A 19,758-nucleotide genomic window follows, 5' to 3' on the forward strand; every position below is an offset into this window, starting at 1 on the left:
GTGGGAAAATACAATATTTATTTTAGATTATGAAGCAATAGCATGCATGCTTTGCATTACATTTTTATTATTTTTTAATAATAATTTGAAAAATATAAAATATATTTTGATATTGCCATTAAATCATCATTTTGAAAATATATATTAGAAAAAAAAATTAAACCTTTGATTTTCTCCAAATCATTTTTTTGCAAAAAATTTCATTCCGAGTGAAATTATATTCAATTACAATCATATTAAATTTTATAAAAAAATTTTAATTAATAAATTATCAGTGTCAATAAAATTTGTTTTAATAATTTTAGAGCAATCTTTTATATTTGTAAAATTATAAAAATTAACCAATTAAAATATAGCTAATAAATGAAAATGATTGTTTAATAATTTAAGAACTCAAAATTCATATTAAGAACTTGAAAATTTATATCTTTTTCTAAGAGGAGCAAAATGCATTCTAAGAGTTCACAATTTCAAATTTAAATAAGTTTATATGTCAATTAAAATATGAATTTAAAAGTAAATTTTAAGATTAAATTTTCTTTTTTTAAAGTTGGATCAATAAAAATAAAAAAAGAAAAAGAAAAAGAAAAATACAAGTTGGATATGTAAGAAATTGAAACATGGTTACATGAAATTTAATTTTGATAACAACGTAATATCTAGCAGATAACTTTGACCAATATTCTCATATTAACCACCGAAGATTTCCAAACCATTCGCCAGCCTCGTTTAATGCTATTTCCTATTATTTTAACAAACCAAGCATCAAGGCTCTATTTGGGAATTGGGAGAGGGTATATCACGCAAGGTCTTAGCGCGTGAAAGGTTCCCATTTAACGACACATCAATTTGCATTAGTGCTAATAATTACTTTATAAAGCATAATAAAGACGTCGCCTTCACGTGCACTTGTCCGTGGTCGGTTATATGCGTTACATTCCGAATCTGGCCCATTTTAGTCCACTTTACTTTGGGCCTATTTGAAGCCCATTTCACTTTTTTTTTTTTTTTTTTAATTATCTAAAAGAGGGAAGAGAGTGTCAAAATTGCATTATTAGATAACTGATACGTTACTTGTAACTATCTCTCTGAAATTATCCATTCTGCTGTCCCAATCCAACATGAGCTCTTGCTAGCCTAATTAAGTTGCAAGCTAACGTGGCATTTAGTGTCCCAATTAATTAATTTGCATTTATAAAATAAATTAAAAAAAATTCCTTTTAGCAATCATTTTTAAGATAACATTATAATTTATCATACGGATTATTAAAGAAAAATAATAATAATATGAAAAAAAAAGATGTTGGAGTCTCATATGATTGGACCACAAAAGGATTAGCATGCTGAAAATAACATTATAAAAGAAGATTAATAAAGATAAGGAGTGCATATAAATATATATGAAAGAGAGGTGAGGATGTTTGAGAAAAGAAGAAGGTGTAACATTCAAGGATGAACCTTTCTGGCCCTTTATTATGAGTGTGTATCATATCTTTGATCTTTTTGTTCCCAATTTCTGCACAAGTTGCAATCGTTCACGCTTCCACGTTTACATGCCTATTTCTATCTTTTGACCTTCGAGAAGATTTTTTTTTTTTTCTCCCTTTTGCTTAATGATTGATATGATAAGTAGGGAAATTTTTTTTTTAAATATATTTGAAAATGGATAATGAAGAAAGGTAAATTGAATAAAACAATATATAAATATTTAATAAACATTACTTTCACACTTAGAAATAATATAATGGTAAATGCATGTATAAAACGATAATAAATGTAGATTTAAATTCTCTTTTATAATATTAAAAAATAAAATAAAATAAAATAAAGTTAATATACAGAAACGGTAAGCTTTAAAGCTCTTTAGTGTGTTTTTCTTGGTGATAATAATGTCTTTTGGTCTCCTACAAACGGTAGCCCAATTTAGGTTGGGCTCCAATGCCTAACCAAGCAGGCCCAAGTCAAAAACTTGTTTATACACATTTGATTAACGAAATGGACCGAAAAAACCATCACTTATTGCCTTATTGGATTTCAAAACTCCAAATCGTTTCGTTTGGATATTGGATCAAGAGACTGAAGTTAAGCTGGTATTGCATTTTATATGGTGGTAATTAAACGACAGGTCGCCCCGTATGCCAACGCGTTAAAATGAAATTTCACAAAATGACTCGCGCTGCGACGTGTCGTTACGTTGAAATAGGGCTAGCCACGGTTCAATTTTGAATCAAAATCGGCTCGAAAACTGTGGGTTTAAACTGAACTGGGACCGGGAAGTTGGGTCCGGTTTTGATTCCTGTTACCAACTATTGAGACCTGAACCAGCCCGATGCGGCCAGTTCAACCGGCGAGTTCACCGGAACTGACGCCGGAATCAGAACCGGCAGACCCAAAATCAGAAAGATCAGTTATATAATATAATATTCAGTATTGTTTTGTTTGTTTGTGTGTATGCTTCGTTGATCGATTTGATTTGTGTAATCTGGTGCTGTAGCTGATTAGCATCCAAATTTGTCTCCTTTTGGAGTAAATGACCAATTCATCCAAAATCACCGGACAATGATTTGATGATTATCATAATCCTGATGTTACCTGTCAAATGATATACATAATTTAGTTAATTAATTACCATATTAGGCCGCAGACCAATTTCCATGTGAATGAAGAACCCATAGTAAGCCATCTTTGTTGTAAAAACAAGAAATATTAATTATTTATCATGCTCACACCATTTAGCCGGAAAACACATCTCAGATCACCAAATACCCAAATAAAACGGAGAGAGTGGTGTGTGTGGTCTGTGTTGTTTAGGGTTGCAGAGAAATGAGTGAGCAATGTCTTGTTATAGATGCATGGATAAGAGAAGCACAAGAGGTGTCAATATTAGTGGAGGATATAGAAAGTAGAATCAAGAACAAGAATCTAGAACTGGAACTGGAACTGGGACACAGGCTTAAAGAAATTGCAAAATCCAAGCTTTTTGAAGTTGGGATTAAGCTTGATCGCCTTGAATCCCTCCTCCATAACCCACCTTCAAAACCCATCTTGTATGTTTCAATCTCTCTCTCTCTCTTTCAAAACCCACTTTTATAGTGTTTTGACTTTTTGGTTTTACTTTGTATAACTGTGTGTCTGTTTGTTCTTTTGGTCTGATCTTCACTTTCTTTTGAATTGTCTTATTTACCTTGGAGAGTTGATAATGGATACTGTTATAATCAGATGGAAGTTTTCGTAATTTCTTGAATCTCAACGTTGTTAATGATGTTAGTACTTAGATAAACTTGTTTTCACGACTTAAATGTAGGTAATGGAAAAAAAAAAAAAAAAAAAAACATCTTGGATCAAATCAAATAAAGAAAAGGAGATTAGCAAACTTTATAGTCAATGTATTAGCTCTATTAGAAATTTAGTCCTGCATAATTTTCATAGTCTAAAATGTCAAGATTTTATTGACTTGAGGAAGACTTGAATTCTGTTAGCTTGCTTAAGTAAATATTTAGTAGCAGTGTATTTGCAGAACTAAAGAAGATGTGGAATTCCGATGGGAAATGCTATCTGACTTCCGGTCAAGAACAAGAGTGCTGGCTCTTAGTGTCTATTCATCACCATCTACAAAGAGGTAGGATTGAACATTTTTCAATTCTGAATGGTAGAATTAGAAAAGGTAGCCATTTTCTATGACGCACTTGGATTTTATGTTTATGTCAGATATGTAATTATGAAGATCATAAAGACATGAAAAGGAAATTTTGCAGAAGCAGCCGAACATAGTTTATAGTTTGCATCTCACAATAAGAAAATGTTATTATGAACTTAAACAACCAATCTAAACTAAATGAAAGCGTCAGAAAGTATTGGCATTGAATTTCTTTGGCTAAATGGATCTTATCTTATTTGCAGTTAATGAAATATACAAAATTGGTGCTTGCATCTTAAATGCTCGGTTAAGTGAAGCCTGAATCCCAAACTTTAATTCAAAAACAAAAAAACTTTGGAATCCCCTTTCCTCTTTTTGAGTTACTGTATCACGTGTCAACTGAAATTATTTCAATAAGACTACTCAATTGGGTTCCCAAAATAATTTTTGCTTATTGTCTACTTGTCTAGTCTCGTGTCATCATTGCATGGATCCTTCTTTATGATATAACAAAGGAAAGACAGCAACCTTAGCTGATTTCCTGCACATTTAATTTAGTTTCTTGGCTATGTTTGATTGGATAATCTTTTAGTTGTACCAATTACTCGTTGTACAGGGCAGGGGGCTTGCCAGTTACAAATACCAAAGGAAGCAACGAACCCTGTAAAAGTGACGACCAAGGTACGACTCTACTGATGTAGGTTCAAGCACACAACTCTTCCATCTTATCAATAGTGCTAGTCTAATGATATTATAATGAGCATCACCGATGGGCAAATTTTTTAGAAATAAACAAATCTATTTTTTCCCCTGTTCAGTATCATTCAAATACAAAAATACGTTTCATTAGGACACCTGAACTTGGTAATATTATTCTGGTGCTTGGAATGTCGATTATTAATGTTTTAAGAAAAGTGTTCGTGTTTTAATCAAGCCTTCTCTACATTATGACGCAGATCATATGAACTCATTCTCAAAAGATGACTCTGAGATGCTCAAACCTCTTATTGTAAGTATGATTATTCATATAAAGTTGCTCTTAATTTTCTGCTCGCTACACTTCTGGCTTATCCATGACCAAGTTGCTTCTGTGGCTTCATGCAGTCAAAGGATGCAACCCAAAGTCACGAACTGCAGGTACATTTTTTGCATACGAGCCGACGATCCTTCCTTTTCTTTTCTTTTTAAAAATTCTCTCTCATTTTCCTAACCATCTTTTAACCTCTATTTTTGTTATACTTAGATGAAGCAATCTGTTTCTTGTATTCCAATGAGTGGAATCAATAAAGTTTGTTGGATCATCTGTTTGATTCTTGGAGCAGCTGCACTTCTAGTCCTCCTGGTTATCCTCTGTGCAGCTATATAATCTACCTACTCTGCCCGGTTCCTATTTGTGTGCTATTACGATTACTGCTGCATAACTACAGAGCAACAATTAGTGGATTATGTCTTCGTAGCTTCTATTTATATACCTGTTAACTCTCGGAGATGCATGGAATTGATTCTGAAATTACTGGCAGGATATCAGTGTTAATTCCATATTTATGGGACGATTATCTTCACTTGCCACGAGACCTTTAAGCCCACTAAGACTGCCTGCTCTTCCTTTGATGCAATATCTACTTCTTCATGTTACATTGCGTGTATGTGCCATTGCCTCTCTATCCCCATTCCCCATTTACGAACACTTCATCTACGACTCATATTGCAAAAACCTTTTGTACATAAAGGAAACAAAAGAAACAATGGCAATGACTCCGAGCATAACCAATCGCACAAATCATCAAGCCATTCTTACATGTCAAGTTCTGGAATCTATAGAAGGACTTTCCTTGTTCATTCTCAGTTATCAACCCGTACTGTTATTCTATGCCTTAAAAAAGACAATAAAGATTGAGATCAAAGATGATACAGTGCTTCAGATCTGCAGAGATCGAGAACAGCAAACATCATTGTCTCTAGTGTAGCAGCAAGAAATTCTTGGGAAGTTCAGGCCGCCGGAGAATGCAAAGATGGATGATCAAGTGATGGAGGATGGAGACTTTAAGTATACTTTTGATGTTTAGTACATAAGCTATTAAGGGTGCTGTTTGGAATTACACATGCTAAAGCACAATAAATTGAATGTGAGGGAATTTCTTTTCTCTTTTATCTATTTTATCTTATTTTATTTTCTTTGAACTCAATTTTTCAATGATGAGCAAAACCAGATAAAAGAAGGTAGTCACTAAGCAAAGACTGCAATGACCTTTTAATACTTATGTTTAAGATCCCATTTAGCATTGTCATTGCCAATAATAGATTTTGAATTAAATATTTATTATGTATCAAAAATAAATTTTTGTAGGTGTGTAGCCATGGTGTGAGACACAGAATTTGTTCACAAAAATGGGTCTCAACTCAACAGTGAAAGTGCCAAATTAAGTTTGAATTTTGGTACTGTACGGATATAATAGTTTTTTAGGGTTTGGGAAATTATGTACTATATGGTTGATTTGAGGCACATAGTCCGAATAAAAATAATCAGTAATTACCTAGATGAGGTTGGTGAGGTAGGTTCTTTTTGAGTAAGATTTCACGAATGCTATTTTTTTACGGTATTCGGTAACATAGTTTTTAAATTAATTTTTAATAATTAACTCATGTAATGTTTAACTTTTAGCGTTTTATGAAAAACTATATGACCTCATGTAGCATTTCAATTAATTTTACCGAACAGATCCAAAGTGTGTTACGTGCTTAACCGATACGGTAATTTCTCTATTTCTCCATATCGGTCCTGCGACCGATTTGGTTAAAAAAAAATATGACACAGAGAAGAGTACAAGTACATGCATTATGTGTTGTGTAGAGGAGAGATACATTACTGTTTCGAGGTAAAAGGAATGACATAAGACATAGACATTGCACCAAACATTCAGATTTACTTTAGCATATTTAGCCTGCAAGGGAATGCAACAAGAAATCAAAGCTATTCTCCAATTCACCTTTGTCTAAGCAAAGCAACATTTATCTATCTCTGTGTCTCTCAATGAAGTGTCTTCCTCTTAACTTTCACCTACCATGAAACTATACTCTTATTTCTTCTAAATGGGTTGGTTTCAATCCTTCTTTTCTCCATTGAAGAAGCTCTGGTTTCGCATGCACTCTGCTCATAGAAAGAGTAATACTTTTCTCTACATTTTTTATCTTTCTTCCTTCTGCTTATTATTTTGATTTTCTTCTATCAAAAAAGATTTTCATGCTTCAATTCCATGCCTACGTATTATTACAATTCATGATTGCATTTTTCCTTTCTGGGTTCATACCAGTACATAATTAATAACTCTGCAATTGTATTCAATTATCTAAGTTAATTTTAGAATCCTAAATGACCATATTGTTATTTTCATTTTCTGTTTTTTCTGTAGGTAAAGGCATATACATTTTATATGAAGATGTGAAGTCCTGCCCAAGTGAAGATGTGCAAGTTCTGTGGTCTATACTGGTTGAGTCCCATCTGCATGCACCTATTCCAACCCAACAAAACAATATTCAAGAATTGACCAAACTTTCAATGGAAAATGAGAAACTTTAAGAGATTGTTTCATACTTTTGCAAACATGTATTTATATAAAATTATTTAGAATTGGTTTTAGGGTTTTAATAATTCTTCTTTGAAAAGAAAATGTATGTGGGTCTCTTCTAGAAGGTATAAATAATTATTAAAGTGTAGTTATATGACTTTGAAGTGAGTTGGTTTGTCCATATTTTGGCAGTTGGGATTGCAGCTTAGCACTTTTCAAGTCTGTATTCTGAGATGTCTTTAGGTCTAAACATGTCAATTGAAGAACTGATGGACAATTGGAGCTACTTTATCTCACTTTTTATTTTCTTCAAATCTAGTTTTATCAGATTGACAATGATGGTTGTCAAAGATTCTTCAAATTCAATCATTATATTGATTATTGTTTTTCACATTCTTTTGACTTAAAAATAAATCTATCCAACATTCAAAGAATTATCATCCTCATGGCAAATTGCTTCTTTTATGCAACTTATTTACTGTATGAAAATCGAAAAATTACTCGGGATTAAAGAAAAAGAGGTGGTAAAAATTATTTTCTCCATATCTCATACATTTCATTTTACTGTAATTTCTTCCATATCAGTAAGAAACAAATTGCATTTGTTTAATCTTAAGACAAACTCATAATACTTTCAAAAGCTGCACCTCAAATATTAGAGGCTCATTTGCATGAGAGAGAAGGCTTCGTCGAGGGCCAAACTGCAACGGAAAGCCATTCAAATAACGAAATTAATTAAACTGAATAGTGGACATTGATGTGCACAGAAAAAGGTCATCAACAACTAAATATAAACCTTGAGGTTAAGAAAGTAATGCAGGATTTACAAACCTCTTCTGGTATTGGTTTCAAGGTTTCATTTATGTACCCCACAGAAGGTGGTATCAAAGCTCTTCTCTTCCCTGAAGAGATGGAAAAGAACAGATATTTGAGAAGTAATTAACATGGAATTAGATACAGTGTTAAAAGAATGGTTTATGACATTGTGAATCTGTTCTTTTAGAACATACCTCCAATTTTCATGCCAATTAAGACATCCTTCAAGCCCTTAATAATCTGTCAGAAGAAGCAAATTATAAGTTGTAATATTAAAAGACACTTCTTAATAAAAAATATGTCATAATTAAATTCTTATAATTTATATGCAAGATAACAAACTTTACGCCATTGGCCAGTAGTTGAATGGTCAAATATCTGCTTGTAGCCTGAGAAGGAAGCGTCTTGAGATTGGAAAGAAGACGCATACATTATCCATATATTTCAGTTAGCACTCACATTCCATTTCCTTTCCTTTCCAATTATAAATTGCTCTAAGCATCCAATAAAAATAGGCATACAAACTTGATTCAATTGTCCCTAAATGATATGATTCACAATGACCAGATTCCTATAAGTCAAATATCCTAAGATGAAATAAGAATTTCCTCCATACCCTGTTCTCATCCAAAGGAAGTATGACAGGTGAACTTTCCCCACTGAATTGATCCACTGTGCTGTATTAAAAGGACAATTAGAATTCAAAAGAGCAATGAGCAGTCCTCATTTGATAAAGGATGAGAATATAAAGAGAAGCCTAATAATAGCATGAACGAGCACAACCTATTCCTGATATAGAAGTACATATATAAACTGTGAAAACAGTAAAACATTGACATAAAATTACCTGTGGACAAAATATCCATTTGATCGACGACATACATAATTTATTTCAACTACATCTCCTTCATGAGCTTCTGAACCTTCTCCTTCTATAATCTCTATAAATAAAAACCAGAAATTAACATCTGAATTCTAATAATAACAAATTTATTTGACATTGTAATTACAAACCATGATTTTAAATATTAGCCATTTGCAGCATATGGACCCATGGTGAATCAGCTATATAAATGAAACTTCAATTTTCTAAACAAATTCACAAAAGGACCAACCCTGGCAGACTTTCTGTGACACATTGACACGCCTACACCACAACCTGAGTATGATTTGAAAAATCCTGATGGTAATATCCATATAATTCATGCTTATATTTTTTAACTTCCCAGCAGTCAATATCAATTATAATTCAACTCGCATAACGTATATAAAGGAATGTCACTAGTTCATTCTCTACAAAACTATATAATATATGCAATTCAGCTGAACTAAATCTCAATGCCAATTTAGTTGGGTCAGCTATATTAATCATTTCCTCCCCAATATCCAGAGTTTAAGACAACATCTATAAATGCCAGTAGACAAGCTGACTATGAGTCAAAGCCTGATAGCGGAGTTTAAGACAACATCTACAACTCATTTTAGGTAAATATCGTCTTCTTTTTATCTACAACAGACATAACAAGCAAAATTAAGAAAACAGATATAATAGATACCTTGAATCCTCACTCCACTGTCAAGCTTTAATGTCCTGAACACTTCAAATCCCAAACAAAATCTCACATGAGAACTAATAGACTGTGTATATGAAAAAAAAAAAAAAAAAAGAAAAGAAAGAGTCTTTTAAGCTTAAAAAGCAATAAGAAGGAAAAAGAAAAGAAAAAAAAAAGGAAATAAAGATAACAAATACAACTTTTTTACCTAACAACTTGAGGTTCTTTCATATCTGGCACTGGTGCAGCAAAAACAGGACTAACACGTAATAAGATGGAATTGAATCCAATTGACTTCAAAAGCACTCTTCTTGGAAATCTTTTTACTGATAGAGAAACAAATTTGCCATAGAACTCCATGGAAGTGGCATCTTTCCATCTATTACTGCATGATCAGTGAAATATCAACAAATTTTGCTACTAAAGTTGACTAAAAAAAAAATTTGAAATTATAAATGATTGCTCTAAAGTCTAAATGCTGGGGACATATATTTACCTTGGAGACTTGAAAACTGGAGGATAGCGGAACAGGGTTTGCAATGGAAGCCTTTCCATTACCCAGAACCAGAAGAATACACCAAATGAAAATTTTGGAAGTAGCTGATAACACTTGGCTCTGAAGAGGATATGGCAATAATGGGCCATCCTGTGAAAGTAGCCACTCGGCTTTCTTTCTCTCTTTCTTTTGTTTTTTGGTGCCCATTAAGCATAACGTTGGTCGTTGGGCTTGCTAAGCCTGGTGATTGCAAAGTTAGAATTAGTACTATGTCATTTAACTAATTTTAATGAAATATATTACAACCTGCATTAAGCTTAATTAACATATATTTAACTATTTTATCTCTATATTTAATGGAAAAAGTATAAAAAATTATTTATGGAAGGATATAATAGTGCAATGAATGTAAAATATAACAAAATATATACTTTTAAAAATATATGTTTAATTGTATAAAATATTGAGACAATATAATAATTTCCTTCCTTTTTGTATGTAGTTGGCCTGTACATTTTTTGTACCTTAAAAAAATAGATAAAAGAACGGGGTGGAAAGAAGGCAAAGGCTCATGTTAAGGTAGTGAACGTGGCCCATTTCCTTCCTATGGAGAAAGAATGGAAAAGATAAGACGCTCGTTCCGACTTTCCGTTAAAAACAACACAAACAACATTGGAAGAACGACACGACAGCCCATTCACTTGAAAGTTGGATTAATTATTAACAAAGGGTTGACATAAACAATCCTTCTGTTGTCTTGAATTTTATTGGTCCATTATTATCGTGTTAGTGGCAAATCCACCCAACCCACCAAAGTGAAACTCTTGCCAACCGCGATAACATCCAAAAAACACACCTCTAAGAGAATCTTTAAACAATACCCAAAAAAGAAGATTAAAAAATAATCTCTCTATGTTAATTTCCTGACAAATTTCTCATGCTTAAGCATCTCCTGAATTCAATTCTTGAGATACCCTCTTTCTCTTTATCTATGATTCTTTGTCTATTACGTGCCTGAAAGTGAAACTGTTGGCAAATTAATACTTCAATGATATAAAAGCAAAAAGGAGTATTATTTTTTCGTTTTCTACTTTCCATCTCTTTCTTTATTGGAAGTGATATTGGTAGCAGAAAGAAAGAGAGGAGAAGAAGTGGGGAGCTTAGAGCTGCGTTTTATCCTTTTCTTGTAAAGTTATGGCTTCTTCAATTCTTTTTCCGACAAATTCTATTACTGGAACTCGAAGCAAGAATCCTGGGTTCTTGCCCTCTTGTGGTCGACGGTCGGTGGCTCAGGTGGTGAGAACGCAAAGGCTGTCATTTGTTCGGTCTGCTTTGGACTCTTTGGAGACCAAAGTGTCTGATATGAGTGTTAATGGTACTTCACTAATCTTCTAGTTCCTTTTGTCTTGGTATTTATTCCAGGCTTGATTGCTTATTCAATTTCTGGGTTTGTACTATGTCTATGCATGTGCTTAGAGTGGCGAGGAGTGTTTTTTTTTTTTTTTTTTTGGGGAATTATTGATTCTTGGCAATTATACTGAAGAGAAAAGTGTTGAATTTGCTTTGGATATTAAGAAATAGTTCATGGGTGAGAAGGTTTTTATTTTTGTTATTAAGTTTTGGGCCTTTTTCAGACATAGAAAATGGAAATAGTCTCTTGGGTATCAGGAAGTCTCTCAATCTCTAGTGTAAATGTGTTTAGTAATTTAGTTACCGGCTTTAATTTTTTGTCCATTTGAAAACAAGCAGAAAGGACTGCTATAACTGAATTCTTACTTTTGTGTCATCTCACTGAACTCAATTATTGATCACATTTTGTTGATGTGAACTCTGAACTTCAGTTTGGTTCTTTTAGGTTCTCTTAGTTTTGATATGAAGATTATTTAGCTGCCGGTAATTACCTGCTACTAGAATTCTGTTGGTAGAGAATATCAAAATTCAGTTCAAAGTAATCAGAGATTCAGAATGCAAGTTGAATCTACCTTAAGGTTCAAAACCTAACAGAGCTAAAACACATTGAGGATTATGAATTTTGGTAAACTGCATATCAATATATGTCTGTTGGCATTTATGTATAAAGAATGCTGCATTTCTTTGTTATTTCCTTTATTTAATGTCATTTGAAGATTAACATGACTTTTTATATTCTCCAATTATTTAGTAATTGTGGTAGTTTCAGATATCATTCGTGTTTCTCACTATAAATTGAATGTTATAATTGCCAGCTCCAAAGGGGTTATTTCCACCAGAACCTGAACATTATAGAGGACCAAAACTAAAGGTGGCTATTATTGGGGCTGGGCTTGCAGGGATGTCAACTGCAGTGGAGCTATTGGATCAAGGTCATGAGGTGTTACTCATCATACTCTGGAGAGCCTTCTGATACCATCTTGATCACTTATATATTTGTTTTCCACATTTTTTTATCCAATCCCGTCGTCTTGATCTCTCATATATTTCTTAGGAAATGTGTGTGTTTACATCACCAATGTTCAAATTATGTACCATAAACATCTTTCTGCACTTCTCATTGCTCAGAGAAAACATTGTTATATATTTCCAAAAGTTTGTTCCATATGGAAGCTCGCATTCAGTATCTTAAATAATTTTTTTTCTTTCAGGTGGATATATATGAATCAAGGTCTTTCATTGGTGGTAAAGTGGGTTCATTTGTCGATAAACGTGGGAATCACATTGAAATGGGACTTCATGTTTTTTTTGGCTGCTACAATAATCTCTTCCGTTTGATGAAGAAGGTCAAGAATGTTTGATTGTAATATGACATTTTGTGATTGAAGTTCACTTATCCTTACCAACCTAAAAAAAAAAAAAAAAAGTAAATTTAAATGTGAAATATTGACTTTGCCCCTTCATGTTTCTCATGATTATAAGTGATGATAGTTCCCTTTTGCAAGTTTTGAAGTCTGTTTTCTTTTTATTTTAGAAAAAAGTTGACAAGTCCACGTTTCTATTATCTATATTGGCTGGCTGGGATTAGTAATGAAGAGACCTGTTAGATTCCCAATTGTGTTTATTACTTTTTAGTGAACTAACTATCTGTCACTCTCTTGTATCTAATTTTGGTGATATTATATTGCTGTATGGTCATATGTTGTTTGGAATTGTACTTTGTGGGCATGGAAGTTCTTGTGCTATTTTTTTGGATGATTAATGTTATAAACCATACGATAATTCTTTTTGTGAAAAAACAACTATAATAATTAAATATAACTTTGATGATGATTGTAATTGTACCATCATCCCTCAAAATTAAATTTTCTTATAAACATAAAGAGCTACAATTTATTTGACCTCTAAATTGTTCTTCTTGAATCTCTGCTTGAGCTTAGGTGGGTGCAGATAAGAATCTACTTGTGAAGGATCATACGCACACATTTGTGAACAAGGGGGGTAAAATTGGTGGTATGGTTTAATGCTTGATCTTCTTTGGTCAAATATCAACTTAAAATAGTTATTTGTCAAAGTTCAATTTTTTTAGTCTGAACTATCATGGCAATTGTGTTGTGTACTATCAAGAAATCCTTTGATTATTTTCACTTGGATTGCAGAGCTTGATTTTCGATTTATGATTGGAGCTCCATTACATGGGATTCGGGCATTTTTGTCTACAAATCAGCTTGAGGTACTCTTTACTAATATTGCCCATCCTGAATTTTATTACTATGTCCATTTCTTTTGTGCGACACCAACTAGGTTGGGACTCGGGATTGATGTTGAGATGTGTTAAATATCTATTCTTCGTTTGGTAGTAGCAATGCTCTATCCTTTATGTCTGGCTATGTTCTTAAGCTGAAATGTTTCTGAATAAAAGTCGCAAACTTATATGCTACCACATGGGCAAACACATCACTTTCTTGTCCAATATTGACATAGTGATTGCTGCATTGAAAGCATAATTTTTATGTCTACTGGTTCTCTCCATTAATTTGTTGCTTTTTTACTTGCCTTTGCCAACCTCTGCAGCTTTATGATCTTTAGTGAAACCATTACAATCACATAAGAATTTAAGGGGCTTTTATTTAACTATATGGTTTCAACGAGTGCCTAATTTCTTGCTCCATTGCGAATTTGCAATGCTCTTGATGCATTTTCTCCTGAATGTTGTTGAAGTGCAGCCATATGATAAAGCAAGAAATGCTCTGGCTCTTGCCTTAAGTCCTGTTGTGAAGGCCCTTGTCAATCCAGATGCAGCAATGAAGGATATAAGGAATTTAGATAGTGTAAGCACTGTTTTATTGTTATATTTAGGTTTTGAAGAGTTGCTGGTGACATTTCTTTCTTCACTATTGTCATTTAATTGAAACTGCATTTAATTCTTCCAGATCAGCTTCTCTGATTGGTTTTTATCAAAAGGCGGCACACGCACGAGTATCCAAAGAATGTGGGATCCTGTTGCCTATGCACTTGGGTTCATTGACTGTGATAACATCAGTGCCCGTTGTATGCTCACTATATTCTCATTGTTTGCCACTAAGACAGAGGCTTCCTTACTACGCATGCTTAAGGGTTCTCCGGATGTTTACTTGAGTGGTCCCATTAGAAAGTATATTGAAGATAAAGGAGGCAGGTAGGGCTGTAAGATTAAGGATAAGATGTAGGTTAAAGTTATTACCTGTTGGATTACAATACATTTTTGCTGTTGTGAATTTGGTTATGATGCAATTTTATTGTTGTTTTTGGATTATGATTCATTGTTATTTTCACTTTTGAACGTTCGTTTGAAATTCGTTTGTCTGCTTGACCAGGTTTCATTTAAGGTGGGGATGCAGACAGGTACTTTATGATAGGTCTGCTGATGGAGAAATATATGTCACAGGGCTCGCCATGTCAAAGGTGAATGGCTTTTAATGCTATTTCTCTTAGATAAAAGAACAGTGTTGAGTTTATTTACATGTATGCTTAACAAGTTCTAATCGCAAATTCCTGAATTGATATGGTTCATTGATTTGGCTTAACTTCAAAAGACATTGTTTAAATAAGTACCGATACATTTTCTATATCAAGAGTCTAAGAAGTGGCACTAGTGGTGCATTCAGTCCGCACCTTATAAAACTTATTGCATCGCTACAGTTTCTCAAACATGACAAATATCTACTTCTTTCTCTAAAACATGGATGCACATGTTATGTGCAAGTTCAATTGGAAAGAAAAATAAACTTGTTTTCATTAGATTGGTTCATGTTGGAATTCTTGTTATAATAATAAAGTATTGGTTTTCCTAAGCATGTGAATTCAACATCAAGAATGGTCTATTCATGTAAAATTATTGAAGTTTAGGTCTAAGGTCTTCTAATAATCTGCTGCTGTCTTGTTGCATGAATTAAAAGGAGAAAAGGTTAATTTTGCATATTTTGGCATTGGACATGCATCTGCTCAAAATGTAAAGCTTTTCTCGTTGGAAGATTTTTCTGTAATCAATGGTTTTTTATAAAGAAATGAGACAAGTTAATAATAGAAAGTTTGTTGAGTTTGTACTAAGCTAACATATTGAAGAAAAGAACATGCCGAATGCTATAACTAGAATAAGTCAAAAATAGAGCTCACAAATGTGGTGCAATGCTTGTGTGCGGAACATTCATGAACTGTGTGTGCACCTTATCTATGAGATTTTTCTTTCTTTTTAATCCTTTGGTATCTGTCTTTTGTCTTTTTGGCCATTGTTTAAACAAGACTTTAACAGTGAAAACATTTTTTCATTTCATTGCAGGCTACCAACAAGAAAGTTGTAAAAGCTGATGCTTATGTAGCAGGTATATATTCAAATATTGCTTCCTCCCACATCATAATCGTACTTTCCCTTTCCATGTTAGGGTGATAGTTGTCTCTCATTCTACTGTTCCATTTTCTGGCAGCATGTGATGTCCCTGGAATTAAAAGATTACTTCCATCCCAGTGGAGGGAATCTCAGTTTTTCAATAATATATATGAACTAGTTGGAGTACCTGTTGTCACAGTGCAACTTAGGTATAATGGCTGGGTCACAGAATTGCAGGATCTTGAACGATCAAGGTAATTTTCTTTGCAACTGGCATTCTTAATCTGTAAAATTGTGCTTTTAAACACCACGGCTATTATCTGCTTTTGTGTTACTTTTTCAGACTATTGGATAAATTTTTACATATTCCTTCATAAACCTATTTCTTTCTTTTGGCTGTAGGCAATTGAGGCAAGCTCTTGGTTTAGATAATCTTCTGTACACTCCAGATGCGGACTTTTCTTGTTTTGCAGACCTAGCACTCACTTCTCCAGAAGATTACTACATTGAAGGACAAGGTTCATTGCTCCAGTAAGGGAAAACATGTTACTGTTGTCAATAATACTATTACTTTCTGCTTTTACAATCAAGCAAAGAAATTTATATCATATGTCACCGCAGGCTGAATACTTTAATGGCTTTTAGTTACCACTAGAAAATTCTGTTTGTCAATGATTCCGTAATTTATACTTGTACATTTTAGTTTTATCTTTCTGGAATATAGATTTCTCATAGCACTAGAGATATGCATTCATTATAAACTAAGGTATACACCCGTGACTATTCACTTATAAGAGTTTAAAATTGTAAAACATAATCAGTCACTGAAGAAATAAGAATTAGCTACTATGCATCGAATGGAATCATTTTATTTTTTATTTGCTTGCATGTGTTGACCATATCAGATTCATACAGTTCAATATTTTGTTATAAGATATCATCACGTGACTGTGTCACAATTTGAATAGATTGATTTGGGTTCAGGGGGTCCTTTTTGTTTTTGAAATCTTAGATTGTGTTGTTCTGCATATATGAAATCCAAATAGTCCTTTCTACTATTTATTTTTCAGTTACAAGGGGGCCATCGGCCGTAAACTACAAGATTGCCCCAAGCAAAATGATTATCATCTTTCAAGCTTGCTTTTGATATTCTCATGCCTACCTCACTTTATGCTTGCTTCATATTTAATGTCATATTAGATCATGTTTACTAAAACTATAAAATTTCAGATGTGTCCTTACACCAGGTGATCCTTACATGCCCTTGTCAAATGATGAAATCATAAACAGAGTCTCTAAGCAGGTTCGTAGCTAAACAACATCTTATTATTATTCTGTATCTGAACTGCTTTATTCTGTAAGCTCCATTACACACATTGAGAAGTTATGAAAGAGCTTACATCTGATACCAAATTGCTGCATGATAAATGTCTTAGAATCCTTTTGCATTATTCTCATGATAATTTTTTTTTTTTCAAAAAAAAAAAAAAAAAAAACAGGTTCTGGCTTTATTTCCATCATCCCAAGGCTTAGAAGTTATCTGGTCATCTGTAGTAAAAATTGGGCAATCCTTATATCGCGAGGGACCTGGAAAAGATCCCTTCAGACCAGATCAAAAGACACCTGTAAAAAATTTCTTCCTGTCTGGCTCTTATACAAAACAGGTAATTCACCTTTTCCGCAACTGTTACATGTCTCCCACCAATTTTTTTTTTTTTTTTAATGTAAAAAAAAAAAAACACACATACACACTGAGGAAGCATACAACAAAAAAGGGAAGGATATATGACTATTCTTTAGTTTCCAGGAGTATGCTTTGCTTGGAAAATGATTTTGGCTAAAACAGATATGTTTTTTCCTTGAAAATTTTAGAAGGCTGGAGAACAATTCTAAGTTTACAGCCAATGGAACCTTGTGATATCTTCGAGATTTAGATTTCCTGTTATTATGTACTAATTTGTTAATAGTGAATATGGTATTAAGACTTATTGTTCGATATTGAACAGGATTACATAGACAGCATGGAAGGAGCAACTTTATCTGGTAGACAGGCTTCAGCATACATATGTGATGCTGGTGAAGATTTGGTAGCATTGAGGAAGAAGCTTGCTGCCATAGAATCTCCAGAAATCGGGCCGTCTTCTCCAGTCACTGATGAGCTGAGTCTTGTATAATAGGTGGTAGCAGATACCTTCTTTTTTCTTTTTTCTTTTTTTTTTCTTTTTCCTTATTTATGTAAAATTGAAATGAAATATATTTTGCCAATATAAAAATTAGTTTCAAACATCATAACCAGCATCAAACACAATGAGCAACTGAATTACACTCTAGTAACATTTATTCATAGTCCCTGCTTCTGATATACAAATTTTTATCTATGTATTAACATCCAAACAAGGATACTGACCAACGGCAAATTAAAACAGACCTCATCTCCATACTCTCAACATACAGATGACTCAATTAAAATAATCAAAGAGCCAAACAACAAACACATAGCAGGCATTATACAAAAGAAAGACAAACACAGCTCAAAATCCTTACTTTATCCACTGAAATCCATCCTCTGCTTCTTTCTCGATAGCACTTTTAGCAACTTCAAGATCTTCATCAAAGAAAATATCCCACTGCCCTTCCCACTTGATGAAAAACTCAGTATCCTCAAAATACTTGACTCTATGCACATCCCCAGCTGGAGTAAACAAATAATCACCAACAACCAAATCATATTTCGTCTTCTTGCTCAAATTCCACACTCTCTTGCTTCCTTTAATCACCACCAAATCATGCCCAAATGTATGGTGATGTGCTGGCTCTACACTCCCTGCTTTAAAGCTTACAAAGGCTGATGTTGGACTTTCCCTTACTATCTTCATCGAACCACCTGGAATTATGTCAATAGGATCTAGCTTTCTGTTCTTGACTAAACAACATAAAGCACAAGGATTTAAAGTTGACGTTTCTTCTTTCTTATCTTCTTGTCCAATTTTTGGCATTTCTACAAGAGAGTTATCAAGAAAAGAAGATATTTCTTCATTATAAGGAGTGGAACCAAAAGCAGGACATGGAGCTTTGAAAGGAGTATTAAGCCAAGCGTCAAGAATTTCTATGCCAGATTCTGGAGTTGTAGCCAGGCCGGATACGGCGAGGACATTGCAATTGTTAATAGATCGAGTGTTGATTGCATCGGCGGTGGAAAGACAGGTGTTGGCGAAAACGCCGGGGAATTTGTTGGCGAAGATGGAGACACCAACGCCAGTTCCACAGGCGACAAGACCGCGGATTTCAGGAGAAGGTGAGGAAGGAGATTTGGAGTTGGCAGCGGAGACACGGCGGCCGACCTCGGCAGCGATTGAGTAGTAGGAGGAAGTGCCAAGGTCTTCGACGTCTATGTTGAGAGATCGGAGGTGAGAAACGAGAGCGTCTTTTAGAGTGCAGCCGTAAGCGTCCGCTCCAGTAATGACTTTGAGAGGCCGCGTAGTGGTGGTGTTGGTGGCGGTTTCGGCCATTTGTTGTGGTTGTGGCTTGGAGATGGCGAATGGGAGTGATGAGTAAGTAGAGTGAAGAGCAGAGCAGATAAGATGAATCGGGACGGTTTTTGTCGATTAGTCTGATTTTTTTTGTCAACAGAGACGTTTCCCAATCTTCAGAGAAAGATTCTGTCATAAGCCATAAAAAATATTTGAAATTGGGCCCGATATTGCACTATTGGACCTCGTGTAGGCCCACTAAACTTAATTCTGAAGTCATCGTTCTCAATAAAAATCCACCTAAAAATCCAAATTACTATTTAATACTTTCAACTGCATTGAATCGGTTCTAATTCGATTTAATTTTAATTATTTTTCGTAAATTTTGAATTTATTTTTTGAGTTCAATAAAAAAATTAAATTGAATTAAAAAAATTCAGTTTT

At 33.7% G+C, this 19,758-nt stretch overlaps 4 protein-coding genes across 6 annotated transcripts; 2 read left to right on the top strand and 2 right to left on the bottom strand.

The window, feature by feature from the left end:
- The first annotated feature begins 2,612 nt into the window (after window positions 1–2,612).
- Window positions 2,613–5,788, top strand: LOC105647665 (uncharacterized). Of its 3 annotated transcripts, none has more exons than XM_089718267.1 (6): window positions 2,613–3,047; window positions 3,504–3,619; window positions 4,259–4,318; window positions 4,594–4,646; window positions 4,742–4,774; window positions 4,881–5,788. In XM_089718267.1, exons 1-6 carry the CDS (start codon window positions 2,824–2,826, stop codon window positions 5,001–5,003), a joined length of 609 nt encoding a protein of 202 aa, XP_089574393.1. In that variant the 5' UTR covers window positions 2,613–2,823; the 3' UTR covers window positions 5,004–5,788. The 3 variants fall into 3 exon arrangements, with proteins under 3 accessions (XP_089574393.1, XP_089574394.1, XP_089574395.1); XM_089718268.1 differs by having other exon boundaries at window positions 2,614–3,047; window positions 3,507–3,619; XM_089718269.1 differs by having other exon boundaries at window positions 2,624–3,047; window positions 3,518–3,619; window positions 4,254–4,318.
- Window positions 5,789–7,710: 1,922 nt separating this feature from the next.
- LOC105647664 (FKBP-like peptidyl-prolyl cis-trans isomerase family protein) lies at window positions 7,711–10,232 on the bottom strand. Its single transcript, XM_012233833.4, has 8 exons — window positions 10,069–10,232; window positions 9,781–9,957; window positions 9,576–9,610; window positions 8,867–8,960; window positions 8,636–8,696; window positions 8,214–8,259; window positions 8,035–8,105; window positions 7,711–7,904 (listed from the first exon to the last, which is right to left on the bottom strand). Exons 1-8 carry the CDS (start codon window positions 10,215–10,217, stop codon window positions 7,827–7,829), a joined length of 711 nt encoding a protein of 236 aa, XP_012089223.2. The 5' UTR covers window positions 10,218–10,232; the 3' UTR covers window positions 7,711–7,826.
- Window positions 10,233–10,934: 702 nt separating this feature from the next.
- On the top strand, window positions 10,935–18,130 carry ZDS (zeta-carotene desaturase). Its single transcript, NM_001308705.1, is given in 14 exon segments — window positions 10,935–11,443; window positions 12,294–12,418; window positions 12,690–12,824; window positions 13,419–13,491; window positions 13,638–13,711; window positions 14,205–14,309; window positions 14,412–14,656; window positions 14,835–14,922; window positions 15,797–15,839; window positions 15,942–16,098; window positions 16,247–16,375; window positions 17,075–17,147; window positions 17,344–17,508; window positions 17,851–18,130. Coding segments are annotated over 14 exon segments (1,761 nt in total). The 5' UTR covers window positions 10,935–11,262; the 3' UTR covers window positions 18,019–18,130.
- A 22-nt stretch (window positions 18,131–18,152) lies between these two features.
- DRT102 (DNA-damage-repair/toleration protein DRT102) lies at window positions 18,153–19,496 on the bottom strand. Its single transcript, XM_012233831.4, has one exon. The coding sequence runs from the start codon at window positions 19,351–19,353 to the stop codon at window positions 18,385–18,387; it is 969 nt and encodes a 322-aa protein (XP_012089221.1). The 5' UTR covers window positions 19,354–19,496; the 3' UTR covers window positions 18,153–18,384.
- Window positions 19,497–19,758: the final 262 nt, after the last annotated feature.

The sequence above is a fragment of the Jatropha curcas genome, chromosome 2, assembly GCF_041381405.1.
Source record: "Jatropha curcas cultivar XTBG-Jc1 chromosome 2, XTBG_Jcur_1.0, whole genome shotgun sequence".
Lineage (NCBI taxonomy): Eukaryota > Viridiplantae > Streptophyta > Magnoliopsida > Malpighiales > Euphorbiaceae > Jatropha > Jatropha curcas.